This window comes from Xiphophorus maculatus, chromosome 10, assembly GCF_002775205.1.
Source record: "Xiphophorus maculatus strain JP 163 A chromosome 10, X_maculatus-5.0-male, whole genome shotgun sequence".
Classification (NCBI taxonomy): Eukaryota; Metazoa; Chordata; class Actinopteri; order Cyprinodontiformes; family Poeciliidae; genus Xiphophorus; species Xiphophorus maculatus.
In genome coordinates, this window is record NC_036452.1 from 20,200,936 (window position 1) to 20,225,505 (window position 24,570).

Sequence of the window (24,570 nt, forward strand, 5' to 3'; positions counted from 1 at the left end):
CAAATTGTGAATCTGTGCTTGTGTCCCCGCAGTCTGAAATCCCTGGAAAACCTTCAAAGAGGCTTTCAGAATGTATCCTGATTAGATGCTGTTAAAATCGTAAAAACAAGTCATTTTGGGGTGGGGAGTGCGATAGTCTGAGTCAGGACACAATGTGTCATTAACCCAGAAGTTACATCAACAAACTGAAGTTATGGGTGGTGACGCAACCCCAGCAACAACGCAAGATAAGATAATTACAGGGCAGAAAGGGTGATAGACAAGGAGAGGTTTGACCACTTCTGAAAGAGCATGTGCATAATAAAGGGGATTGATTCTTCTTATAATCAATCATTGTATCATTGTTCCATGTCACCCATTGTGTAAAACATGTATGCATTGTCTGATTGTTGCTTTTCTCCCTGTGGGATGCTGTGAGTGGAGCGAGTTGAACAACGGGAACGTCCTTGAGTAACCAAGCCTTGAGTCATCAGTAAATCATCAATGGAGAGAAATAGTTTTGTGATTTATTGTCACATGAACAAAAACTCAGTTTTTTAAAAACGCAACAGCACCCGAAGCACCTCGGCCGACTCTGTAAATTTCAGAGGAACGAAGGATCTAAATAGAGCTTCCCCGGACAACAGAGCTCCAGACTTCTATCCCTAAAGGTTTGTAGCTCCGTCTTATTCAGAGGGTAAGTCTGGGCAACCTATAGCAAACAGCTCATTACATTTGCCTGGGACCAGGATTTCTTTCTTTCAGTCGAGATGCATACCTCATGGTCATATGTATAAGTCTGAAAATAAAAATTATTAAGGCAATATCTATCTATCTACGCATCTCTTGCTCCATCCCACCATCACAAGATGCCTACTGTAGTTGAACTACACCACTGTAGGTAAAGACTTACTCCCAATAAGAAAGGATCAATCCGCATCTTCTACTATTACTACTGAAATGATCTATCAGTAAAAAAAGAACCAAAAAACTACATTGTTTAACTGAATAAAAGAATTAAACTATGAATATTTTGTTGTCCTTCCCCTCAAATGCATGGTATTCCATCCAGAACCAGCTGAGCTGAGATACGTCTTGAAAGTTGAAACCTGAACTGCTTGAATCTTTAGGCCAATGGCGCCCAAATCAAGTCCTGGAGGGATACCATGCGTCTTCAACTCGTCAATAGACCTGAATCAAATATCTGAATTCCCTCTGCAGCGGTCATCAAGCTCTAGAGAGGCCTGGTATTCATTTGATTCAGGTGATTTGTCAAAGGGAAGCATCTTAAAGCTGCAAGACAGTAGTTCTTGATAGCCAGACTTGGGAACTCCTGCTTTACGCTAAAGAGTAAAACAAAAAGAATTATATTTACATAACGGTACAATAAATTCTTAGATATATGTAAATGTAATCTTTAATAGAGTAACCAGCAATCAACTCCCAGCACTCCCAGAGCAAAACAAACAAAGTAATCTTGTTTGTTTAGGTTCATCTTCTGATTTCTCATTTACGTTTTCTTACCAGCTCACAGGGATCTGACCTTTCTCTGAGAGGGAAGCGCCGCATTTACGACTATAAAAATTACAGAAGCACTGTACTGTTAATGAATAATGCATACGAGTAGAACAAATGCACTGCAAAGAGTCTGTATGTCTTCATTTATCCGCTTTCCCCTGGCAAGAGGGAACAGAGAAAAGTTCATTTGACACGTTATGCCGATGTTTCCGTTGAAAATCCCCCCTTGGCTTTGCTGATTTATTTCCTCATTTTATCTACCAGGAAAGAGACAAGCGATCCAACTTGCCAGTGCAACAATGAATATGCGATATCTATAGCTGTATTTTTAGAACGGGTCGAGAGAAGGAACTTATCAGAACCATGCTCCTTGCACAGAGAGAATGTAATCTTGTGTCTGTTCCTCGTGGATATAATACGGTACAACAAACCAGTAGACAGACTTTGCCCACTTTTTGGGTGAGGTTTTTGTTTTACAACATGAACACGGCACAAAGACTTGACTGAAACAATGTCCACATTCCGCCATATGCCCAGTAGCTTCCTGGGACACTCCGTTAAAGCCAAGAATAAATGTCTCAGTGCATTGGGAATATGAATGTTTCATATGAATGGAACAACTCCACTAGTCAAAGGGGTTATTTATGTCTTTTGCCACTGTGGCAAAATATACACTCTGCTTAGAGTTAACACGGCAATACATGTTTTCCAAAACATAAAAAAAAATAATAAATCCCTGGATCCTACAATTCCTTATTTCTCTCTCCAAGTTTCAGGCTTCCATCATAAATGTCAGTATACGTTAGGTAACTCGCGTGTTTCCCTCCAAGCAGTTGGCAATGCAGTTAACATTTTATGCGCTTCTACAAAATAAAATGGCCTGCGTTCTAAAAATTTAACAATGTAGTCAAAGCTGTGCAGTGCCAAGCAACAGAGCTCGTCATTCATCTGTCTCACAGTTTTACACATTACTTTAATGCATTCTTAGACATTCTTCAGGGATATTAAATAATAGACATTATGAAAACTCAATGTAATGAATGAATGATGGAGTACTGGGGATAAATACATATCTGTGCCGCAATTTTACATTTTTATTGTTGAAAAATAAATAGTTAGTTTTGGGCATCAGTAACTACACTGCCAGAGTCTCACAGGATAAAGTTAGTTGCGTTAACTCTGAAGCACTAATCATAAACATTATTTTGACTAATGCTGAAACACTATACCAAAAACGCTGTTTGATTGATTTGTTGGACAAACCTGTGAAGACGCTGTTGCAATAATCAATACGACTGAAGATGAACGCATGGATGAGTTTCTCTAGATCTGGCTGAGACATTAGTCCTTTAATCCTGGAAATGTTCTTCAGGTGACAGAAGGCCGACTTTGTAACTGTCTTTATGTGGCTCTGGAGGTTCAGGTCAGAGTCCATCACTACTCCCAGGTTTCGGGCTGATCGCTGGTTTTCAGTTGTAATAACTGAAGCTGTGCATTGACTCTAGATCTATAACTCTAGATCTATAACTCTAGATCGTTCCTCTTTAGGTCCAAAAATAATAACTTCAGTTTTGTTTCTGTTCAGCTGGAGAAAGTTTTGGCACATCCACACATTTATCTGTTCTAAGCATCTGTTCAGTGATTGGATGGGCTCTGAGTCACCTGGTGAAACTGTGTCCTACAGCGATGCATTCTGGGTACAGAATGAACATCATTTGCTGCACCGCATGACGGGTGGAGAGGAAACGGAACGTAAACAGTTTTCCCCCACTTCAAAATAGGAACCTGAATGTAAGCGAAAACAGTCGATACCCAAAGCTTCAACACAGATGTCGAACTTTATTCAGCTGAAAGTTCACAAAACGGCCAAGTGAATTAACACTTTAGAATTAATCTGGAAAAATCCATTTATGGGAGGCTAAGCGAGCTAAATGTTTTCAAAGTTAGCAACAGCGCTAAAGTGCTAAACAAAAAATTTGCTCCGCTATTGAGAGGATTAGCGGAAGTGTACCAGTACTCTTTCCAGGTCATTACCAATGCAGCTGCTCCGTTGTGTTGGTGTGTCCTGTGAGATGCTGGCATTTGTGGTTGTTTTGTAGCATCTTACTGCTGCTACAAAACAAGACAAAAGAGGCTTCTTCTTCATTTAGCTGTTTTCATTAGACACCCCCGTCCCCAAACATCTGTCTCAATCCCACTTTGTTCTTGGCATCCTCTTCTGTGTCAACGACCTTCTGCACAATCTTCCTGAATTAATCTTTCTGATCCCTCTCCTTCCTTCCTCCCATGCACCCCTCCTTAGCAGGACATATCTACTATCTCGAGTCTGCACATGTCCAACTCATCTAACCTAGACATCTTACACTTCATCTCGAACTGCTAAACCAGAGCTGTCCCTCTAATTTACTCATTTCTAATCCTGTCCATTTTGGTCACTTCCTGTGAAAATCTAGCCATCTTTTTAGCTCCTCCACCTCCAGGGAAGCTAACCTGTCTCCAAAGCAGATGTCCCCGCAGATAACACCACCATGTAGTTACCCTTTCCTATTTATTGTCGCAGCCATCATTCTGTCACAAATCCTCCCTAACAAGCATCACTTCTGCTCTCTTCTTCATCTCTCTTGTTCTTTGGGAGCTACCTTCAGAAAACCTCTGCGTTTTGCTCAAAACATTCATCACGTTCACATACACGCACATATTCTGACTTGCCTCTGGTGCCTTTTTTTCACCTTTGACCTAGAGCATACCTCAACATCTCGCTGCTCCCCTCCAACGTCTCTCTACCCTCACTAAAGAATACAATGTTCTCTGCAAACAGTCCTGCCTGACCTGACCCGTTCGGTGAGCCTGTCCATCACCACGGCAAACAGGACGAGGTTCACATTTGACCCCTCACCCCAAACCCGCAGTGTGTGAAAAGCCTTAAAAAGTTGTTTGTTAAATTACAAAGTAAGAGAAAAAAAAACATATTTCTTTAACTTATAACTTGAGGTCATTACAACCAGTATTTTCTTAAGAAGTCACTGAAAGCAAAATCATACTTAACGTTTACATGTTTGAAAGGTTTGATTTTCTTCCGAAATATTCAATGAAAATTTGCCAATTCATGGATATTTTTGAACTATCAAAATGGGCGACTATCAGCGTATCTGGAAAGAGAAAATCTCATATCAGGCATTTTTTTGTTAGTATTTCGCATTATCCTGGAATCTTACAATATTTATGTTGACTTATGACGTAAGAGGAGATCGACCACAACTTAGATGGCTCAGGAAGAAGGTTGATGTTGTGTCTGGTCAACAACTTCTGCACTGAACTAGAATTACTGTGTTATGCTTCATTATCTTTCAAAAACAGTCGCAACCTTTTGTTTTTATTTAAATCTACTGTGATCCATGATGCCTTACATTTTAATGTGGCGAAGAGAGCGATCATCACACCATACTTTACAGTGGACATTTTAATCCTGTTTCATGTTAGGCTCACCTGAGGTAGTTGTGGTCAAAAAGCTAAACCTTAAATAGTTAATTAGTACCAAATTGGTATTGATCTCAATATTTACGTTTCAGATTCCGTCTTGAAATTTGATTTTATTTTTGTATTGAAGTTTCTCCACTCAACCGTAAAAAAAATAATTCTTTGTACTTCATTTAGAAAAAATGCACACAAGCCACGCTAATATGTTATTAAAGTATTTTGTAGGCATCTATAAACTTCTGTCAAAATTGTCAAAACAATTAAAGGGGAAAACCACAAAAACTCCTAAGGTTCAGAAGTTTGTATCACTACCAAAATATGCAGCATCACACACCTGTAGGAGGGAGGACGTAAATCCAGGAGCAGAGCGGTTCAGGAGGAGCAAAGTGACCGTCGACTGTTTGACAAACCAGTGAAGGCATGAGTCAGCTTCTTTGCTTCTCCCCTAACCCAACCCCAGTCAGAATCACAGCAGATGTACTGTCCGGATTTTATTAAACCAACAAACCTTGGAACGCCATTCATACTTTGGAAGATCTCCACTTGCATAAACAGAGTGTGTGTTTTATTAGCTGCTAAAACTAAGTGTTGTGTGGAGTATATGAGGTGTTTTACAAGGAAAACCATGGTAAAGTTGAGGCGAGACACAAAAAACAAGAAACAGTAAAAATACTTAAGCTGCTATTAAATGGATTATGTCTCTTTATAATATAACATATTGGAGGAAAGGCAGATGACAAAAACACACCCAGTTACTGACCATTAACCTACATGGTGACTGCTGATGATGTAACTTTATGTCCATCTCACAGGAACAGACAATACAGCGCTTTGTGTTTCCAAGAACAAGACGAGCTGCGGAAATGTTTCGCAATTTGTTTCAAATAACCTAGAAGTGCAGAACATTTAAGTCAAAGCCTGACTTGTTTAATTCTGTCTTGGTGGAACTGCACATCTACTGAGCTCATTATATGAACCACTTCTCAGTGTGAAAACGTTAAACATTTGATAGAGGAATGTTGTTGTGATGACTTGATGAAGGTGGAGTGTCAGAGCAGGAGCTTCTTAAAGGGGCAGTATTATGTGAAGTCGACTTTTTTGACTTTTACATCATGTTATAATGTTATTCCCACATCAAAAACATATGTGGAGTGTTGCCTTAATTCTTTCATGCATGTTTGAGAAATCTTAATCTCCCATGGCAACCATTCAGTTGTGTAAAACGCCTGGTTGGACCTAGCTCCGCCTTCGAGGACGAAGCTCCTCCTCTGAGCTGCAGTTTCTGAGCTTCTGCCACACAGAACAGCCCTCCCCCAGTCAGCTCCTTCAGACTAGCTCACACCAATTAGCAAACACCTGGTGGAACTGTACATCAGATGAACTCATTATAGGAGCTACTTCTCAGTAGCAGGTAAAAACTTTGCTAAAAGGTTAATAGAGTAGCCATGTTGTGATGACTTCCTGAAGGCAGAGTTTCAGAAAGAGGAGGAGTTTTTAAAGAGACAGAGGTCCAATTTCAAGGCGATAAATTGCAAAGTCAAATGTTAGAAAGTCATGTTAGATATGTACAACATTTTTATAACAATTGAAAGTAACAATTACTTTATTGTACCATAAAAATTACACTATCTACTTGTAAAATACATAATACTGCCCCCTTAAATTTGTTCCATCTCTGCAGTGAGTGTAGCCTTCCTGTGTCGTCCTCCATGCGCTTGTGAGTTATGGTTGGTGTGACTTATTGAATTCCTGAAGGTAAATAAAGCAGGCAGCCTGGGCAGAAACAACAGCAAACAAAGAAACACCATGCTCTAAATCTGATTGCAAGCTTTGGATTTGTTCTTCTGTCTGCCTTCCTGTGTGACGAGACAGCTGCAAGATTCTGCTTTATCCATTGGGACTTAGTTCTGATCAAACTTCTGAGTTGATATTTCATTACCTATATAGCAGATATTACCTGCAGTGGATTCAAATCAGACCCTGCGTTGAACTGCAGCTGCTTTTTTCCCCCCTTTTGTTTGTCAGCTCCACCTGTACAGACATTACTTTGTGTTCCCTCCATTTCCCATCAATCTGCTCTTCGTCACCCTGCTTTCCCTGCAGGGAACCTTTGTGCCCTACATCTAAAGCCCTTTAATGCATGCATGACTCATAACCGGCAGGCACATAAACAAATATAGAAAAGTGTTTTTCCAACCCTGGAAGTGGGGCACCTAGAGTTAAAACGAAGCTAAAATAATCCTTCATCTTTGGAAAAACGTAGTCCCAAAATGCCCCATTTTGGTAACTGTCTCGAATCTCACCAACACACTAACTTTGTAAAGACAGTCACGTTAAAAAAATGTCTTTTTTTTTTTCCTTTCAAGGAGTTTTCATTCAAATAGTACAACTGTATCTGCTAGCAGTCAAAACAATACAGGTTTGGAAAAATCAGGACAAATTACAACAGGGAAGTTTAGCAACACAATCTCAAACTTTTACTAAGGAAATAATATATTTGTTTTCACACTTAGTCAGCTTTTTCTCCATTTCTTTAATCAAATGACGCGAACACCGTTTACGGCCGAGCCGTTTGCGCTGCGACACGGTACGCAGTCATAAAAAAGTAAAAATAGATAAATAAATCGATCTTTGTGCGGATGGGTGTGCTGGACGTTTGCTGTGAGATTGACTTGAGTTCCTCGAACTGAAATACGCCTGAGTGTGTGTGAGACTTTACCCTGAACTGAGACTTTTTATTGGATGTTGCAGATATGAAGCACAAATATTCATTTTCATTTGGAACATCCAAACGACAATAAAAGAATCTTGACAATTACATCACAACGACTGATATCTCAGCAGATTTCGGTGAACATTTTGCTTTTTCCCATATCATGGTGCGCTGTTACTACTCTCCTGTGCTGTCTGTCAGCCGATGGATGCTGATCCAGCTACTACTACATGGTAGCTTGAATAATGCACGTCTAATTTTGTTAAACATACTGGTTTCTTGTAATTTAATTAAGTCACCAGAACCAAATCCAGTAGGCTTCTGGATTGTGAAAGTTTTGTCTTGATCCATGAAGTGTTAATTCTGTGAAATAGTCTTAAGATGATGCGAGTGTTTAGTCTGTCAGTCTTCAAATGTACTATGCATGACATTCTCATAGGATGAAAAAATAAAAGAATAGTTGTGTTCTGCACTTGAAAAAGTCAGTTTCACAAAAACTCAAAGATCCGGGGGCCAAATGTGGCCCACCGTGGCTTTTTATGTGGCCCTCTAGACTCCAAATTACATCAAGTAGTCCCTCCAGTTTTTCACGAGTCCGCAAAATTTTCACGATTTTACTGCAAAAAAAACCATTGGGTTTAGGTGACTGCTGCCTCAGCCACACTTGATGTTAAGTTATAGTCAGTGATCGATACGGCTACTAATGGAAAGTCACACGTAACATGAAACATCTGCGCAAATATCATGAAAATTTCTTGCAAATATTTCTAAATTAACTCCACAAAATCTGCAATTTTGATTGCAAAAGACCACAAAAACAATCGCAAAATCCTGGATGGACTGGTCAGTGTGAAAAATGTTTCAATATTATTTCATTTTAAGAAACACTTGTTGAACGCTGAAACAAACAGCTGTTTACTGATGTTTTAGCAGCTTCATCAATACATCCTGGCACAACCGGCTCGTCAAGAGCATTCAGATTATTGGTCTGGCCCAAAATGAAAACCGAGTTTGACAAATCCTGAACTAAAGGTTTCATTGTTGAAAGATATTGATGTTGAAAGGGGAGATGCACACACGTTACACTAATTCAAGCCAGAGGAAGGCTGCTCCTACCGCGCAGGCTGCTGTTGTGAGCGCGCAGGGAAGCCGTGTGCGTGAGCATGAAGCTCTCGGTGCACTGCTGACTGCTGGCGGACGGCGACCTGCGGGGCGACCGCTGGAAACGGTTCCGTCTGTTGAAGTAGCTGCCGGCCGACCACGACCTCTTGTGCTTCCTCAGGTACTCCTTGTAGTTCTTGGTGAGCAGCGTGTAGAGGAACGGGTTGATGCAGCTGTTGGAGTACGTCAGGCACGTGGTCAGGTAGTTGATGTTGCGTTTGACTTTGGTGGAGAGGGGCAAGGAGGGGCAGAACTGGCTGAGCAGCTGCCAGATCCAAAAGGGCAAGAAGCACGCCCAGAAGAGGAGCACGATGGTGAAGATCAGGTACAGCACCTGGAGGAACATGGGGAAAATGAAGATTTCAGAAATCTGTTCAGCCACAATGGCATAATGTGATGTACTCTTGAAAAGTAAAATCTTTACAGCTGTTAATTATTCCCCCCTTCACTCAAATCAAGTGGTGGGAGACAGAAAGATTATGACCAGAAATAGACTGGGACTTCAAAGAAGCCCTGGAAATTAGCTGCAATTATATGGTCTATTAAGTATATAATTGCACAATTTGAGATTTCTAAAATAAATTCACTTCATGGAAACTAGGCAAAAAAAAAAAACTCGATAAAAACTCGATAAAAACTTGATAAAAAGTTTGGTGAACAACATATTATGGCCGTAATCAAAACTGGTTTACTTTACAAACATGCACATTCATTGGGTTTATTTTTTCAAGCATAATGCACAGTACAGTGTTCTTCACAGTATTGGAGCCTCGCTGTACAGTTAGAGATACTGTCCTTTTGAAAGGGTGGCAAGAAAAGAAACCCCTCAGTTTCTGAGGGGAAACAGAAAATAAGCCGAGGTTGATCTGTGTCCCTGCACCGACGACAGGAATTAAGGCAATTGTGGATAGAAAATGAACGTTGTGGTACATTTCTGCCAAAAAGATTATTCTCAGAAAAAAAAAAAATTCTAGAAAAAAAACTTGGACATTTCTGAGTTTCAAAAGTAGAAATTTTGCTAGAAAAATTCACATTTTTAGATTGTCAAAAAAAAAAAAATCCAGAAATACATTTCTGGACATTTCTGAGTTTCAAAAGTAAAAAATTCTCAACTTTTTAAACTCTGAACCCCCTTTTTTTAGAAGATTTCTGAGATTTTGAACAAACTGTACTCCTTTTTTCTATCTAGATAGAAAAAGGTGCAGCCTCTGCACCTCTGCATAGCAATGTTTACCCTGATCGCTGAATAGGAGAGAGGAATGCATTTTCTTTGGTATAGACATGAGTTGTCATTTATACATAAACATTAGAGATATTTGATTCATGTATTAGGATATAGTTTCAGTACAGTGAAGAAAATGTAATTTACTAAATTTGACATGGCATGTTTCAACAACATCTGGAATCACAGCTTTAAAATAACAATAACAATAAAATAACAACAACTCAGTCATACAGTACGTTTTACAGAAGCAACCCAGCAGGGCCCCTCTCCCACCTGTTGCTGAACCCTGCTGTCAGGTTGGCTGACACAAAACTAATAATAAACTCACTTACAAAACAGATACAATTTGTTATTTGGAAATATTTCCGAGAATGTTCAGACAGTAAATTTATGAAAAACGGGAATAAACGGATCGCCCGGCCGCTCTCGCTCTTCTCCACACTCCGTTCTTGTTTCTAACGTCAATGTAAACTTGTGCCGAATTGCTGCTGTTGGGTTTGTTGCTGACTATTTTCCGTCAGTTACGGGTTTCAGCCTCTAAATCACAGGTGTCAAACTCCAGTCCTCGAGGGCCACTGTCCTGCAGTTTTTAGATGTGCCACAGGTACAAAACACTGGAATGAAATGACTTAATTAGCTCCTCCTTGTGTAGATCAGTTCTTAAGAGTCCTGCACATCTAAAAGTTGCAGGACGCCGGCCCTTGAGGACTGGAGTTTGACACCCCTGCTCTAAATGTTACCTTCTCCCCTCTCGCCTTATCACCACAACCTTTGGATTTTTGCACCACTATTATAATTTTCCAACGGTCTTTCAAGTGCTACCAGAAACTAGTCATTCTTTTCTATAATGGCGTCTGTGCTGCTGGTTCTTCTTCTTTTCAAACAGCTGGTGAAAAGAAGGGCGGCTGCCAGCTGGTACCTAACTTATAAGAGAGAGTGTCGCCACCTACTGGACTGTGAACACCAGATTTGCAGGGATAGAGGGGTGGGATAAAACAAAAATCACATCACTAATTGTGTCTCCCATTCCATGTACAAAGAAGCTGCTTAACTGGAGAGCTTCTTCAGTGACTAACTGTTGCATCCTCAGTGCACAAAGTAGCGTTACGACAGATCCTTCCTCTCAGCAGCTGCAATACTACAACCATCACTGCTCCCAACTAACTCTTTCTCACTTCTTGTCAGTTTTTTCTGCACAATTTAATTATTATTTTTTTTAATCATATAAAGATTGAGATAAAAAAAAAACATATTTAATGGAGTCCTGGCCAAGAGGCAGCGACAAAAACGACATAAAAAGTAACACCGTTTACAGAAAATGACAAGCAATTTAAAAAACAAAACAAGAAAAAAGGTAGATGTAATTAAATCTGCCCCAAGGACTTGCAGTTTGGATGTAAAAGCACTAAACAAGAGAGATTCAGGCAATCTCAAAGTTTTTTGCAGTAAGTTCAAGGAAAAGAGAGCAGAGTGAATGAAAGCCTTGGTGCCCAAATGTGAGCAACAAGGTACAGCAGCTTGCAGAACAAATTTATCCATGTATATTCTTCACTACATTAGTGTACAGATGTACTGAGTTGCACATTCCTTCTAATGTACGTATGTTACTTATTTTAAGAACTGAAAAAACACCATTAGGCTCCTGGCTGCTTCCCTTAATGCTCTTCTTGCTTCCTGCTTAAACGACCTGCTCATTTGGGTGGATGAACATGCCTTGGTAGCTTTGCAGTTGTACCAAACTCCTGTCGTTTTATGGTTTTGTTTCATAACCTGAGCTTGCCTTAAAGCGTCACGACCGTCCGCCGTGTTCCTCAATCGTCGTCAGGCTGGTTGTTCACTAATGTCCTCTAACAAACCTTGAGGACTTCATTTTGTTTAAGGGCATCGGATTATAAAAGGGAGGAATTAAATGTATGCCAAACTTTTAAGATTGCTCATAAATTTGTAATGTACAATGGGGTATTAGAGAAACTTGAGGGGGGGGGGGGGGCGATGACTAGAATAAAGTCATAATATTACAGGAATAAAGTCACAGTATTACAAGAATTCAAATTCAGTACAAATTCAAAAATGGAGAGTTAAATATTGTTATAACCCATATTAATTCCAATTCTTCAGTGTTATTGTAGAGAGTGATGGGTGTTGGCAGGAAAGATCTCATGTAGCGATCGTGTAAGTCAAATAAAAATAAAATAACGTCACATGAGAACAAATTATTTGTGATTGAACTCATAGTATTACGAGAAGGCAGTCCTATTGCGACTTAATTCACATAATCCCATCATTTTATTATAAAAATGTTATGACTTTATTCTCATGCGAGTCTATTCTCGTAAAAAATAATACTATCGCAAATGTTTGATTTTATTCTTGGAATGTTATTTTTGTATTTTTAATTTGTTCTTAGTATGGTCCTGATACTCTGTCATAATACGGTGTTCTGTCACCCTAAATCAAAATAAAATACATCACAGTTTGGTGTAAGTTGTAGTTAGGCAAGATGTGGAAAACGTTAACGCTTTTGCAAAGCACTCTAGACAGATCATTTGCCTTCTAACCTTCTGATTAGGTAGTTTCTTGGTCTGCTTGAAGCTTTTTGTTTGCGATATCCAGTAAGTTCGTGCTAGCTGGATGTAGAGATACCCGATGATCAATCCCGGAGCTACGATACTTGTGCAGAACAGAAAAGAGATGTAAATCTTGTAAGACTGCTGGGATAAAGTGGGCAGGCACATCGCCTTCTTCCCAACTGTCGTAAGCTGAATGGTCACAATCATTGGCAAGGTGAGGATTAGAGAGGCTACCCAGACCAGCACTGCGATAGCCTTCCGGTAACTTTTAGACCGCTTGACCGTGTCCAGGGGCTTGAGCACCGCAAAGTATCGTTCCGTGCTCATGATGGTCAGCGTGAAAATGCTGGCGTGCATGGTCAGGAAATCCATGCTGATCAGTATCCGACAGCCCGCATCCCCGAAGTACCAGCCCTTCAGGAAGTGTGTGCACACCACAAAGGGGATGGTGAGGAGGTACAGCAGATCTGCCAGAGCTAGGTTTATGATGTAGATGTACATGGACGCCGCGGTCCTCATGGAGTGGCACATGACCACCAGGGTGTAAATGTTCCCCGAGACGCCGACGAAGCACATGATGGAGAGGATGGTGCCGATGGTGACGGTAGCGGCGGCGTCCTGGTGAGAGCTCACGGGTGGGACGGTGGCGTTGGCGCCCCTTTCCACCAGGATTCCTACGGGCTCCATGGTCGCCGTCGTCATTCCTGGATGTGGGGAGAACAGTGAAGAATCATATTTAAGCTGCGCTGTACAAGAAAGTCAAGGTCTGACATTAAATCAGACTCTGCAGTTCTTGTTTTAGATCAGTTAGCATCGGTAAAATAATTTCTGTTTTCCAAATGGCCTAATAATGAGGACAGTATCTAAAGTGTATGACTTTGATCAAATATTTTGGGCATCCCTTCCACAAACGCCTCATAATTGTTTGCTGAAATTTTGTCCAGTTCTTCCTGTCAGAGCTGCTATTACCGAAGGTGAGGCTTGTTTTACTTTGGAAAGACCCATTTGTACATAAGCTATCACAAGCTGCATTTCCACTACAAAAGTGCGCAAATCTTTAATCCCGGATTAAAGTGTCTGCTAGTGTCCAAAGAACACAATTTTGCAATTTCAGTGTTCAAGCTTGTTCATGCAATAAGACATAAAAAAAAAATCATGGCAGCGACGTTACATGAGATATATTCATAATTCAGTCATGGTGCTAGAGCTCATCAACTATCAGCCAACAGAGGAGATGTTGGCCTCTAGTTCAGGCAGGAGTGACAAGCTCCTTATACTTAGGACCGGCTTTGTATGTGGTGTTTTGGGGAAATTGTAGACGACAGTTTTACAGAAGTGTTATGGATTCAACACATTCGCCTGACACACAGCTTTTTATGAACAGTGTAGTACAGTAAGAGCTTTGGTGGAGCCAGCTGCATACTATTAAAAAAACCCAATAACAAACCCACATCCTCCTCCTACTTCCGGTCTTATTTGTCATTTCTGCCAGTAGTAAATCTTGTTGTTGATCATGTGATGCAAAAAAAAAAGCATTTCGATAAGGTCAAAAAATCACCTCATCCTAGCGCAAAAACTTCTTATCAAAAAACCCTTTGGGTTTTTTTCTTTTAAATTGACGTGTTTCCATGAAGCTAATTTGTTTTCGTATTTTCAATTTGCACAATTCTATGACTAACGGAAACCTTTCCTAGCTGGTATCTTTCTATGCAGCATCAAAATGTTCACATAATGTTCTTTCCTTTTGATGGGATCTATATTGTGAAGTGCACCAGTCCCTCCTGCAGCAAAACACATTTACTGTCACTGCTGTACTTGACAGTTGGGATGGTGTTCGCAGTATGGTAAGCGTCCCGTTTTTTTGTTTTTCGGATGCGGCAATGTTCATTACGACCAGCCACTTCGATGTAAAGCTCCAACAGACTACATTACATGTATGTTTTACTTTTGTTATGTTCCTGGGGTAAAATGTTTGTTTAAAAACCAGGTTTGTCTCTGGACTGTGGAAGATTTTTTTTCCGTATTTGAAGAGATGGAATTTGTGCCAAACGATGAGCCAGACTTGTACATGTCTGCATGATGTCACACAAGGATGTGAAGTCTTTGATTTGTTCCCTTTAAGTATTCACACGCGTGTCTCCAATAAAGACAAATATTGCGGGTGAACCAGATCAGAAGTGTACATTCTGAAACTATATCAGTCTATATGGTCAGTCAGTTCTGCCCCTGATAAATTTGGCATTTAGTAAATAGAGCAAATTTTGGTCCTCTTAGCTTTCCTTACAACAGGAAAATTTTAGTCTGATTCACTGTCAGACAGTGAATCATCTGGTTTCAATACTCAGTGCCTCGTAGGTATCTTACATAAATAGTGGAGAACATTATTGGCAAATATTCTGACAGTCCTGTTCTCTGTTTTGGGACAGAAAAGCCATTAAGCATTGAATAGATAAACTTGCTTTATATGCAGACCATCTTGTCCGCACTCCGTTTTCACTTCTCATTTATTTCTCAGTTATCTTTATCTTTCATTTCAGAGAACTTGGAGCCAAAACCCCCGGTCTCTTCTGCTTGTATTTCCGTTGTGCAATTATGAATTCAGCAGTAAAAATAGCACACGATTGATTACAGTTTGCTTGACACTTATTTAAATATTTAAAAAATATATATATCCTTGAATGTTCCAGATTAAAAAAGGAGCCCGTCCTTGAAACGTTGACATTGCTAATTAAGCGAGATTCTCAAAGAGGGTGGCCTGAATATCTGTCGTATCCTCAGTTGGAAGTGGTTCACACTGAAGTGACGTTGGTGTTCTTTACTTGAACAATTTGTATGCATTTAATATTTTATCCAACAGTTGTAGTCATGGCACTGTTTTATCAAACCAGTGGATAGAAGAAGTCTGCACAACCGCGATGAACTCCAAGGATTTTATGATGTAAAATAAAGACACTTCTCAAAACCTGTTATTTATGAAATGATAGAGACTAAAGAGGTTTCCAGACGTAGTAATGAAGGAACTGCAGGAATTTGTGTTCTACATGTGGCAACAATGACCCGTCGTCTCTGAAATTCTCGACCAAGTTTAACGACAGACGCCATTTTTCCAAAAGATTCTTCCATGTTTGATGAAATTTTGGCCACAATTCCAAAAGTTTGGTTGGCACAAAACCAACACAGCACGCAAAGGGAACTACAGTTGTGGGAGCATCATGGTTTAGGATTACTTTTTCTTCAGACAAACTAGACTTTTAGTCAAGGTAGGCCACGTTTCCGTTTTTGACAGTTCAGGCCCAAAAGAGATTTTGGGCCAAAGTCCAAACCTTCATCTAAACCAGAGGTGGCCAAAGTCGGTCCTGGAGGGCCGGCGTCCTGCATGTTTCAGTTCTCTCCCTGGTGGTAGTAACAACCTTCTCGGCATGTCAAAGTTCTTCTTAGGCTTTCTAATGAGCCATCATTTGGTCCAGGTGCGTTAAACCAGGGAGAGAACTAAGACACGCAGGACTCCGGACCTCCAGGACCCACTTTGGGCACCCGTCACTAGAATGATTTCACTAGACCAGGTTCATTAAATCTAATTTCTGGTCTTTAAGTTTTAAACTATGAGGGTTTTTTTGTCTTTTTTTACATATATTTCTACAAATGTCAACATCCCGCAGAAGAAAATAAATCTATTATTTTTCTACACTTTTTTAAAAACCAAAAAAAAAAAAAAAACATTGTTTCTTTAAAAATAACAACAAAATTCCTTCCAAATTATCTTTTTTCCAAAAGGTTAAAGGTCCATTTGTGGCTCTGAACAAGTTTTCTTTCACTGGACTGGGAGCCAAATTGGATCTTTGGATTGTGTCCAGGGGGCCACATTGCAGCTTATGGCGGGCCGGATTTGGCCCCCGAACCTCGAGTTTGAAACATGTGATGTAGTTGTTCTGTAAGCTCTTGACTTTTTATATATCTTTCCATAAATACCTTTTGAATTTCCTCCACTTACTGGAGCATTTATCCTTCTGAACAGCAGCACAACGCTAGACCGCTACAGCTAGCAGGTTAATAAACCAACGCACCATTTCACAGGACAGCTGTGCTACGTTGCTATTTACCAGCTTCTGTTCTTGGCTTGAGTTGAAGATTTTTTAATCAGGCTTAAGTCTGATTTTGAGTGTCAAACCTTTAGCAACAGACGTGCTGCTCCAGAGGCTCCATGTTTTCTCTGTTTCTGGATGACTGGCTCTGACTGAGTACCACGACCTTAAAGACTGAATCACAACTTTTTTTTTTAACTTACTTTCAGTTGCTTTTTGAGATCCTTTAGCCTACTTCATGTTGTCAGACAGGTTCTTTTTAAGAGATTTGAATCGACAGGCTTAGCACTAATCACGTCAGGCCGTGGATGACGAAACTGAACTGGGATCTGGTTGATATCAGTTCATTCATGACTCTGCTTTTTCACACAAGTTGGCTGAGACAGAACATTTATTGTATTTGTCTGATCTTATACCTGCCCTCACATTTGAACATTTAAATGCGACAAAAGCATAAAAAAACAGAAGAACTCTGAAGAGGAACAAATGCATTCAGTTCTCTTTGTGACTGAAACGGCAGCAGAAAGCAGTCAGTATGGGTTCACATCACTGTGTAATAGACTCATCACGTTCCCCCTACTTCATGCTTATACAGATGTTAAACAGGACAACCCGTCTGCAACCGGACAAACCAACATTAATCCCTCATTACCTGGACTGAATTGGAGGAAGAGCTTCAGCAGGCAGCTGCAGTTCCATCAGCCATGCCGCGTCCCAAACTTTCCACTTGCTGGAAAAAATCTCCCACCGTGAAAATGCCCGTACATCCCATCGGAAATGGTTGAAAAAAATTCAACACAAAGGTAAATCCTTCTCCAGAAGTCTCTCTCAAAACAAACACTCCTCTGATGGCATAAGTGTCACGCTGATTGCAGAGGGGAAAGTTATCTCCCAATTGCTCTGTCCTTCGCACCTCAGTTGCGTCCAGACGCCTAATGTCACCTCAGCAGCTGTGAAATCCAGCTCAGAGGAGGGGGAAAAAAAACAAGTGCTTGAAGACACAAGAGATGGGAAGAGGAAAAACGTCAATGAAATGATGCTTAGTGGGAAATACGGAGCTGCTTTCGGAGACTCCTGTCTTTGAGTGAGGAAGAGAAAAGGGAGAGAGAGAGAGAGAGAGACAGAGGGTGTGTGTGTGTGTGTGTGTGTCAGAGGTAGAGAGGCGAGAGAGAAGAGCAAGCTTTTAGCGCGGCGCTCTCACTCACAAGCCCCAAGTGGGGGAGAGGAGGCAACAGAGGGGAGGTATGCAGGAAATGCGCTCTGCTCCCAGCTGCAGCCCCAGTGCCATCTATCTCCATGTAGCAGCAGAGCCACAACCCGGGATTTAACGGTTACAGAGCAGCACTGGGGACACCTGTATGTATATATATATATATATATATATATATATATATATATATATATATATATATATATATATATATATATATATATATATATATATATATACATATAATGCATATAATGCTAAAAAAAATATCAACCTGCAGTGTCAGTTATTGTAAACGCAGGGTGGCAGGGTCAATGTCACCTTCCAGTAGAGTTGTAATCAAACATTGCGTGCAGCAAAGACCAGGACGTCATGTTTTGCCTTTCCTTTCTTTCTTTGTCTGTTCACCTAAACCGTTAAAAGGGGACCTATTACACTAAATTTATGTTTTGTGCTTTTTTTGTGTGTGTGTGCTTCCGTTAGTGTCTCTAAAAATCACACTGGGTTCTTTGGAATATGTTCTTGTTTTTTTTGGTGTCTGGAAAACGAGCCGTTTCAAAAACAGACTGCGACATTACAAGCAAGGTTGTCATGTAACGCTAAGGAAAACTGAAATTCAGAAAACATTTTAGTTAACTGAAATAAATTGAAACGGGGGGGAACTAGAACTTACTGGAAATGCATCATATGTTTATAAAACGAACAAATGAAAACATACACAGAAATATTGCACCATCAACGTGTAGAGCTTAAATTGTGTATGAGAGACAAAATACAAATTTGCACACTTTTTCTTATTCGTTTTGTTCTAATTTTTCTTTTGTACATTTTACTTTTATGGACAAAGCCTTGGAAGGAGACTGAATTTAACTGCGCCTCGAAAATGAACTGATCACAGAAACATGCAGGGAAGACTTTGTGACTTCCCGAAGCCAAATTTGATGCAATAGAGCCCAGCTAAAAACGAATAAATCACCTCTCACTACCTGTGTGTAGGAGAAAAACTAGATCTTCGTCGACCTGAAGCTCAGCTGGCTCCGTTAGAAACGGCTGAGAGGAACTGGCACCGTTTCTAAGAAATATTAAAACTACCGATGGTTTATTCAATCAAAGGGTTTCAAGAAGCAAACCGTACTGAGGAAACCGAGTGCAGAAATACACATTTGTTCTGTGACAGTTTGCAGTCATTTGTCAGGTTTATGTGTTTCCCATTTACATTTCCGGGGTTTTTTTTTCTTCCAAAATGTATTTATGCTTTAACATGTAAAGGCAATGTAAACCAATGTAAAGGCAGTGCAATAGTTATATAGTTAATAGTGTACCAATAACATACAAACATAATTGTACACACACACCCAATTGTACACCCGTATATACATCTACTGTACATGAAACACATGAAATGGATAAAGTCGGAATAAACGTACTGCGTTAGCGGACAGAAACAGATACATCAATAAATAACTAAAATAAGATAATCCCATTTCCATTTCCATGACAACGCCATTCAGTTAGAGCGAAAAGCTTAAATGATATCTTCATACGTAGATTGTTGGTTATTTCAGTGTCTTGATTTGGGAGTTTGTAAACAGTGGAGTCGTACATACAACACCGTGTTTTCCTGGTTGGTCTAATTGCTGATATGTTTATGGGAGTTTCCGTCACAGTTGCGCGGTAATTGTACTTCCCAGTCAACAGATATTTTAATGGTTTTTGCCAACGTGTTCTGAGACAGGCTGTTCTGTTTCACATAACAGGGCACAGTAAAAAATGTGTGGGCGTTTACTAGGTTTGAATGTATATATATATATTTTATTTTAATTGACAACAATTCAAATTGTCGTCAATTTTAAGAACACGCTTTTAGTGCGGCTCAATAATGTTTGTATTGACAGCCCAAACCCAACTAAAGCTGTTTTTCAGTCTTGCTTTTCCTACGGCGTTTTAGGGCCGATGCAGATAGAAAACAAAAAGAGGAGGAGCACATTTCAACCCCCCCAAGAACACAAGTAACAGAATTTTTGTAGAAAAACAAAACAAGGAAATTTCAAGAGTTTTAAAGGTCAAAAATCTTCTAGAAAAAAAAATCTGAAATGTTCTAGAAATAAAAGTGAAAATCTTTGCAATTCAAAAGCTGAAAATTTAAGAAAAACTCAGACATTTTCTAGAAAAATGCAACATTTCTGAGTTTTGTAAGCTGAAAATTTAGAGTTTTTAAACCCCCAAATGTCCTTTTTGTTGTTTTATTTATTTATTTAGGAAATTTCTAAGTTTTACCTAATAAATGTTTAACTTTTCAAACCTAGATTAGTCCCAAAATGTCTGAGATTTTTGGCAGAAATATTCTCCTCTTTTTTTCTATCCACAATACATACCCTGTCATATGTATTGTAGGATTTGTTTTGCAGTGAGGCCACCATCTCGATTTATTTACTTTTTAAAGATTATTACAAGCTAAAGTAATCCAGAAAGTTGTTTTTTTCTATTCAATTTTACTTACATAGTGCCAATTCACAACAAAAGACCAACTGAGGACACAATTAAATGATTTCAGAAGCTTGTAATGTGAAAAACTACAATGTTTTGATGCGAAAAACACTAAAGTTAAACTAGGAAGAACTTTCGACTGTGGGTCAAATTGTTAGTTTAAATGCAACAGCTTGAAAGAGAAAATGAAGAGCAAAAATCATTACTGGTCCTCTGAACGTTTCACTTCCAGCACCCCAAAATCACCTCGCCTATGTTTGTGCAGCAAACACTTTTGTCTGTGCTGCTTTTGCTTTCAAGATATTGATGACAACCTCTGGAAACGTCTTTATTAACATCTTTAAAACGACACTGGCACAAACAAAACGTTTCACTGCACAAACCGGCACAAATTTAAGTTAAGATTTGAAGACGGTGGAGGAGCCAATGTCCCTCAGGTTACTTTGTGCTGCTCTATCACACCGACACCCAATACGCTGCAGTCTGTGGCTGCACCATATTCTGCCATTTGCCATTTACTTCAACACAAATGCCATTGAAACACACACTCACACACTCATCTTGTTTTTGCTTGCTTCTTCGCAGTTGATGGACTCTCAGCCGGGCTCTTCACACTCACATGTTTACAGCTCTGACCTTTTCACCCAACAGGCTGCATTTCCGCTCATAGCCACGGAGTAAGGTGCAGGTCACTGTGCTCAGGAACTTCAAGCTCTAAAATAACCAGCTTTATTTCTGGCCATCAAAAAGAAAGGTTGAGTTGCTGAAATAACGAAATGAAATTATAATAGTACCTGCAAAGTCACTCTCCATCTACTAATATTTCTAGTAAGTTAGAAGAGTTTAAAAGTCACGAAGTACGAGATCATCAAAAGTGGTGTCTTAAACGCACTGGTTTCACAATCCTTGTAAGTTACCTGACAAATTGGTTTTTGTCAACCAGATATACACACACACACTAGCACCCGCACACACACCCCAGACGGTAAATCCCAAATGTAAATGGAGCCGACACAAAACGATAATTACTTGTAGGGAAATGACTTTGTCTTTGGACCCAAATCATACTGACAGAATGAAATAAACGCCAAAGAACTCTTGTGTCGGGCAGGCTCAGGTGGGTGGAGACGCTCGCTGCCTCTCCTTGAAAGGAGAGACACACCGAGTGAGTGTCCGAGAAGGTCATGCGGCGCGTAGCTGAAGGATCTTATCGCAGCGTGGGGTTACATACCTTCTGCGCTGTGTGTGTGAGTGTGTGTTTAGAGGTCACCCTCATAGATAAAATACAGTCTGTTGGGAGGTTAAGGGAGCTCTGATGAGTGGCTATTAAAGGACGATCAGGGCTGCGGATCAGGACTGATTACACAGCAAATGATGCAGCGCCGCGCCCAGTCACACATTTCTTAACAGTGTGATGTACCTGCTTATGAAGCACCTGTGCTCAGGTACTCCAAAATAAAACTCTAATCCATTTCAATTTAAAGTCATGTAGTTGGTAAATCGAGCCCACCTGTCTGCACTTTAACTTCAGCATTACACTGCAAAAACACAAAATCTTACCAAGCATTTTTGGTCTAGTTTCTAGTGCAAATATTTTAGTACACTTTAAAGAAAACAAAACTAACTTTTACTAACTAAGTAACTAAGTAAACTAAGTCATTTTTCAGCCAGATGTAAGAGCCCGCTTGTGTTAAATCAATAAGTCCGTAATATTGCTTAAAAATAAAAAGAGTACTAGTTCCACTGGCAGATTATTTCACTTATAACATTTTTTTAAGTGAAAAATATCTGCTGGTAATCTGGTAAAAACCAGCCTCTTGTTCTACACTTTGCTTCATACAGAGAGTCTGCGCTCTGTGTTATTAAGGAACAATTGCTTCCTGGAGGCGTGGCCTCTGGTAAAGTTTGAAATGTTATTCAATTTTATCCACTTATGTTTAGTGGATAAACAGAAGTTTATCCACTAACTAAACTTATGTTTAGGCTTTACAGCCTATTCCATCCAATAGGCTGTAGTTTCATCAAATTTCCTACGCTGAGTATGGCAGAATTTTAAGAGCACACATTTTCAGTCTGAAAGCAGGATTTCATGTCTTTCGTTCTCAAAACTTTTATTACTTTTGCTTACATGTTCATTTTGAAAGCAGGACTTCTTGTCTTTCTTCTCAAAACTTGTAATGTTTGCACTTAAACTTCTCCTCGTGCTCAGAACTCGTCTCTTGCTCAGAGCAAAACTCTGCTCGCTTAAGAAACATTAGCTGTGTCTGACTGCAGGGTCTGCGTTCTACAAAGGACAGATTTGTAGGCCGATTACATCATAGTGTGGCAACAAGGCCTGTCAGGATTCGCCCACTCCTTCAAATGTGGCCTTCTTCTCGCCAGATTTGAAGGATGTGTCCGGTGTATACTTCAAGTGTCACCATATCCCATAATTCATAGCGGGTTCAAACCGAGTGTTCAGGCAATAAAACAAGGAACTGGTCCCTGGACCTAAATAAAAAAATATGTGATCCCGGGTGACTCAAATGTGGCCAGGTTTCCGGCCTTGAAAAACCCGGAGTTGCAGGTGGACAGTTTCCCTGGGGCCAACTGGAGACCCCTGACCCACCAGTTCGAGAAAGCACCGGCATGTGAGAACGTGCAACGGCTGATCCTCTCCCTGGGCATCAGCCACAGGGGCCCAGAGGGACAAAACAGCGGCTGTGAAGGAGATGAGAGCAGCCAGGGCCAAGTGCCCAAATGCAGAGATTTTTGTCCCGGCGATAAATTTCTGAACGGCTGACCCTCACTCACATGAACATTCACATCGCGCAGCTCAGACACTTCTTCCCGGCACTTGAGATGCTTACCTTCGCGGTTACCAGGGACAACGTCCACTGGTCCAAAACCAAAGAAAAGCAGACAAGTTCTAAGTGCGAGGAGAAGTTTTGAGTTCAAGCATGACTAGTTTTGAGAAGAAAGACACAAAGTCCTGCCTTCAGACCGAAAATGTGCGCTCGCAAGTCCTGGCAGAAAAATTCCCCCTTAAGCAACCGTCCTCAACTGCCAAGAGAGAAGAAGTTGATGTTAATTTAATAATTGGAGGCGTGGCCAACAGGAACTGAGTGGCTTCCTTCACTTGCTCACTTACCATTACTGCTGTAGTTTCAGCAATTCTCAGCCACAGCACAGAAAATTGCCATTGATGACGCCAAGAGGTGTTTTTGCTCGCAAGCTTGCAGCTGCCTTCCACTGACCATATGATTGTGCAGCTTGGAAATATAAAAATAAGTCTGCTTAATGGACACACCCCAATTTTGAAAAAAAAAAAAGTTTTTCGATATAAAGTTTTCGTATTAAAATTTATTTAGCAAAACTGCAATGGCAACGCTTCTCCTGCATCCCACGACACAGGCAGAAAAGACAAAGACGACGGCAAGTCAAGTTAGGAGGCTGATGGTGCTGTTGTTTTTTTTTTTAACTAATTCTGCAAACAAACTTATTCACACGTGATTTTAATTTAGCTTCTTATTTAATGGAAACATCACAATTTCAAAATTGTGTTTTTTTCCGACATTAGCGGGACATCCACAAAGTTTTACGTACATTTGTAATGGAAACGTAGCGAACGTTTGCGTTCGTCCTCCAGGTTACAAATACCTCAGTCGAGTCTTGAATTGAATTAAATATTTTTTATGGACATCAGTGTCAATTAGCGACGAAGAATATTGCAATAATAATATTAATAGAAAAAAAAAAATCTACAATGCACCAGTCATTTGTCTGTTTCAATCCTCCCAAAACACACTTGTTGGCCCACATGCTAAATTGCAGGTGTACACAGCTCTGTGTGCAGCATGATCCTGCATGAGTGCACAGCATGTTTAATGCATTAGCTTTCTGAAGTGCAGAGCTTGATGTCGCAGTGGCAGCTCCCTCCGGCTCACTGGTTCAGTGCATTAAACAAAATAGAGCGACACACTGCAGAGGACGAGCAGAGAAAGACAACGAAGGACAGAAATGCTGCAAAGCTCAAATATAAACTCGCGAGAGAATAACAAGTACAGAAGGGAAGTGAACAACTTTGGTTTACACTAGCCAGATGCTTAATTATGGAGTTATTTATCTTAGCGCTGTGCTATGCTAACATTGTGCCCTCTTCCTCTACT

General features: G+C 40.2%; 1 protein-coding gene across 1 annotated transcript in view; it reads right to left on the minus strand.

Annotated features, from left to right (window-relative positions):
• Positions 1-17,838, minus strand: part of LOC102231102 (urotensin-2 receptor-like) — a 64,419-nt gene extending 46,581 nt beyond the window's left edge. Inside the window, exons 1-3 of the mRNA XM_005809624.2 lie at positions 17,378-17,838; positions 12,632-13,347; positions 8,804-9,182 (exon numbers count right to left, since the gene is read on the minus strand). Coding sequence (XP_005809681.1) covers positions 8,804-9,182; positions 12,632-13,345 — 1,093 coding nt within the window. The 5' untranslated portion in view covers positions 13,346-13,347; positions 17,378-17,838. The remainder of the gene's footprint in view (positions 1-8,803; positions 9,183-12,631; positions 13,348-17,377) is intronic.
• Positions 17,839-24,570: the final 6,732 nt, after the last annotated feature.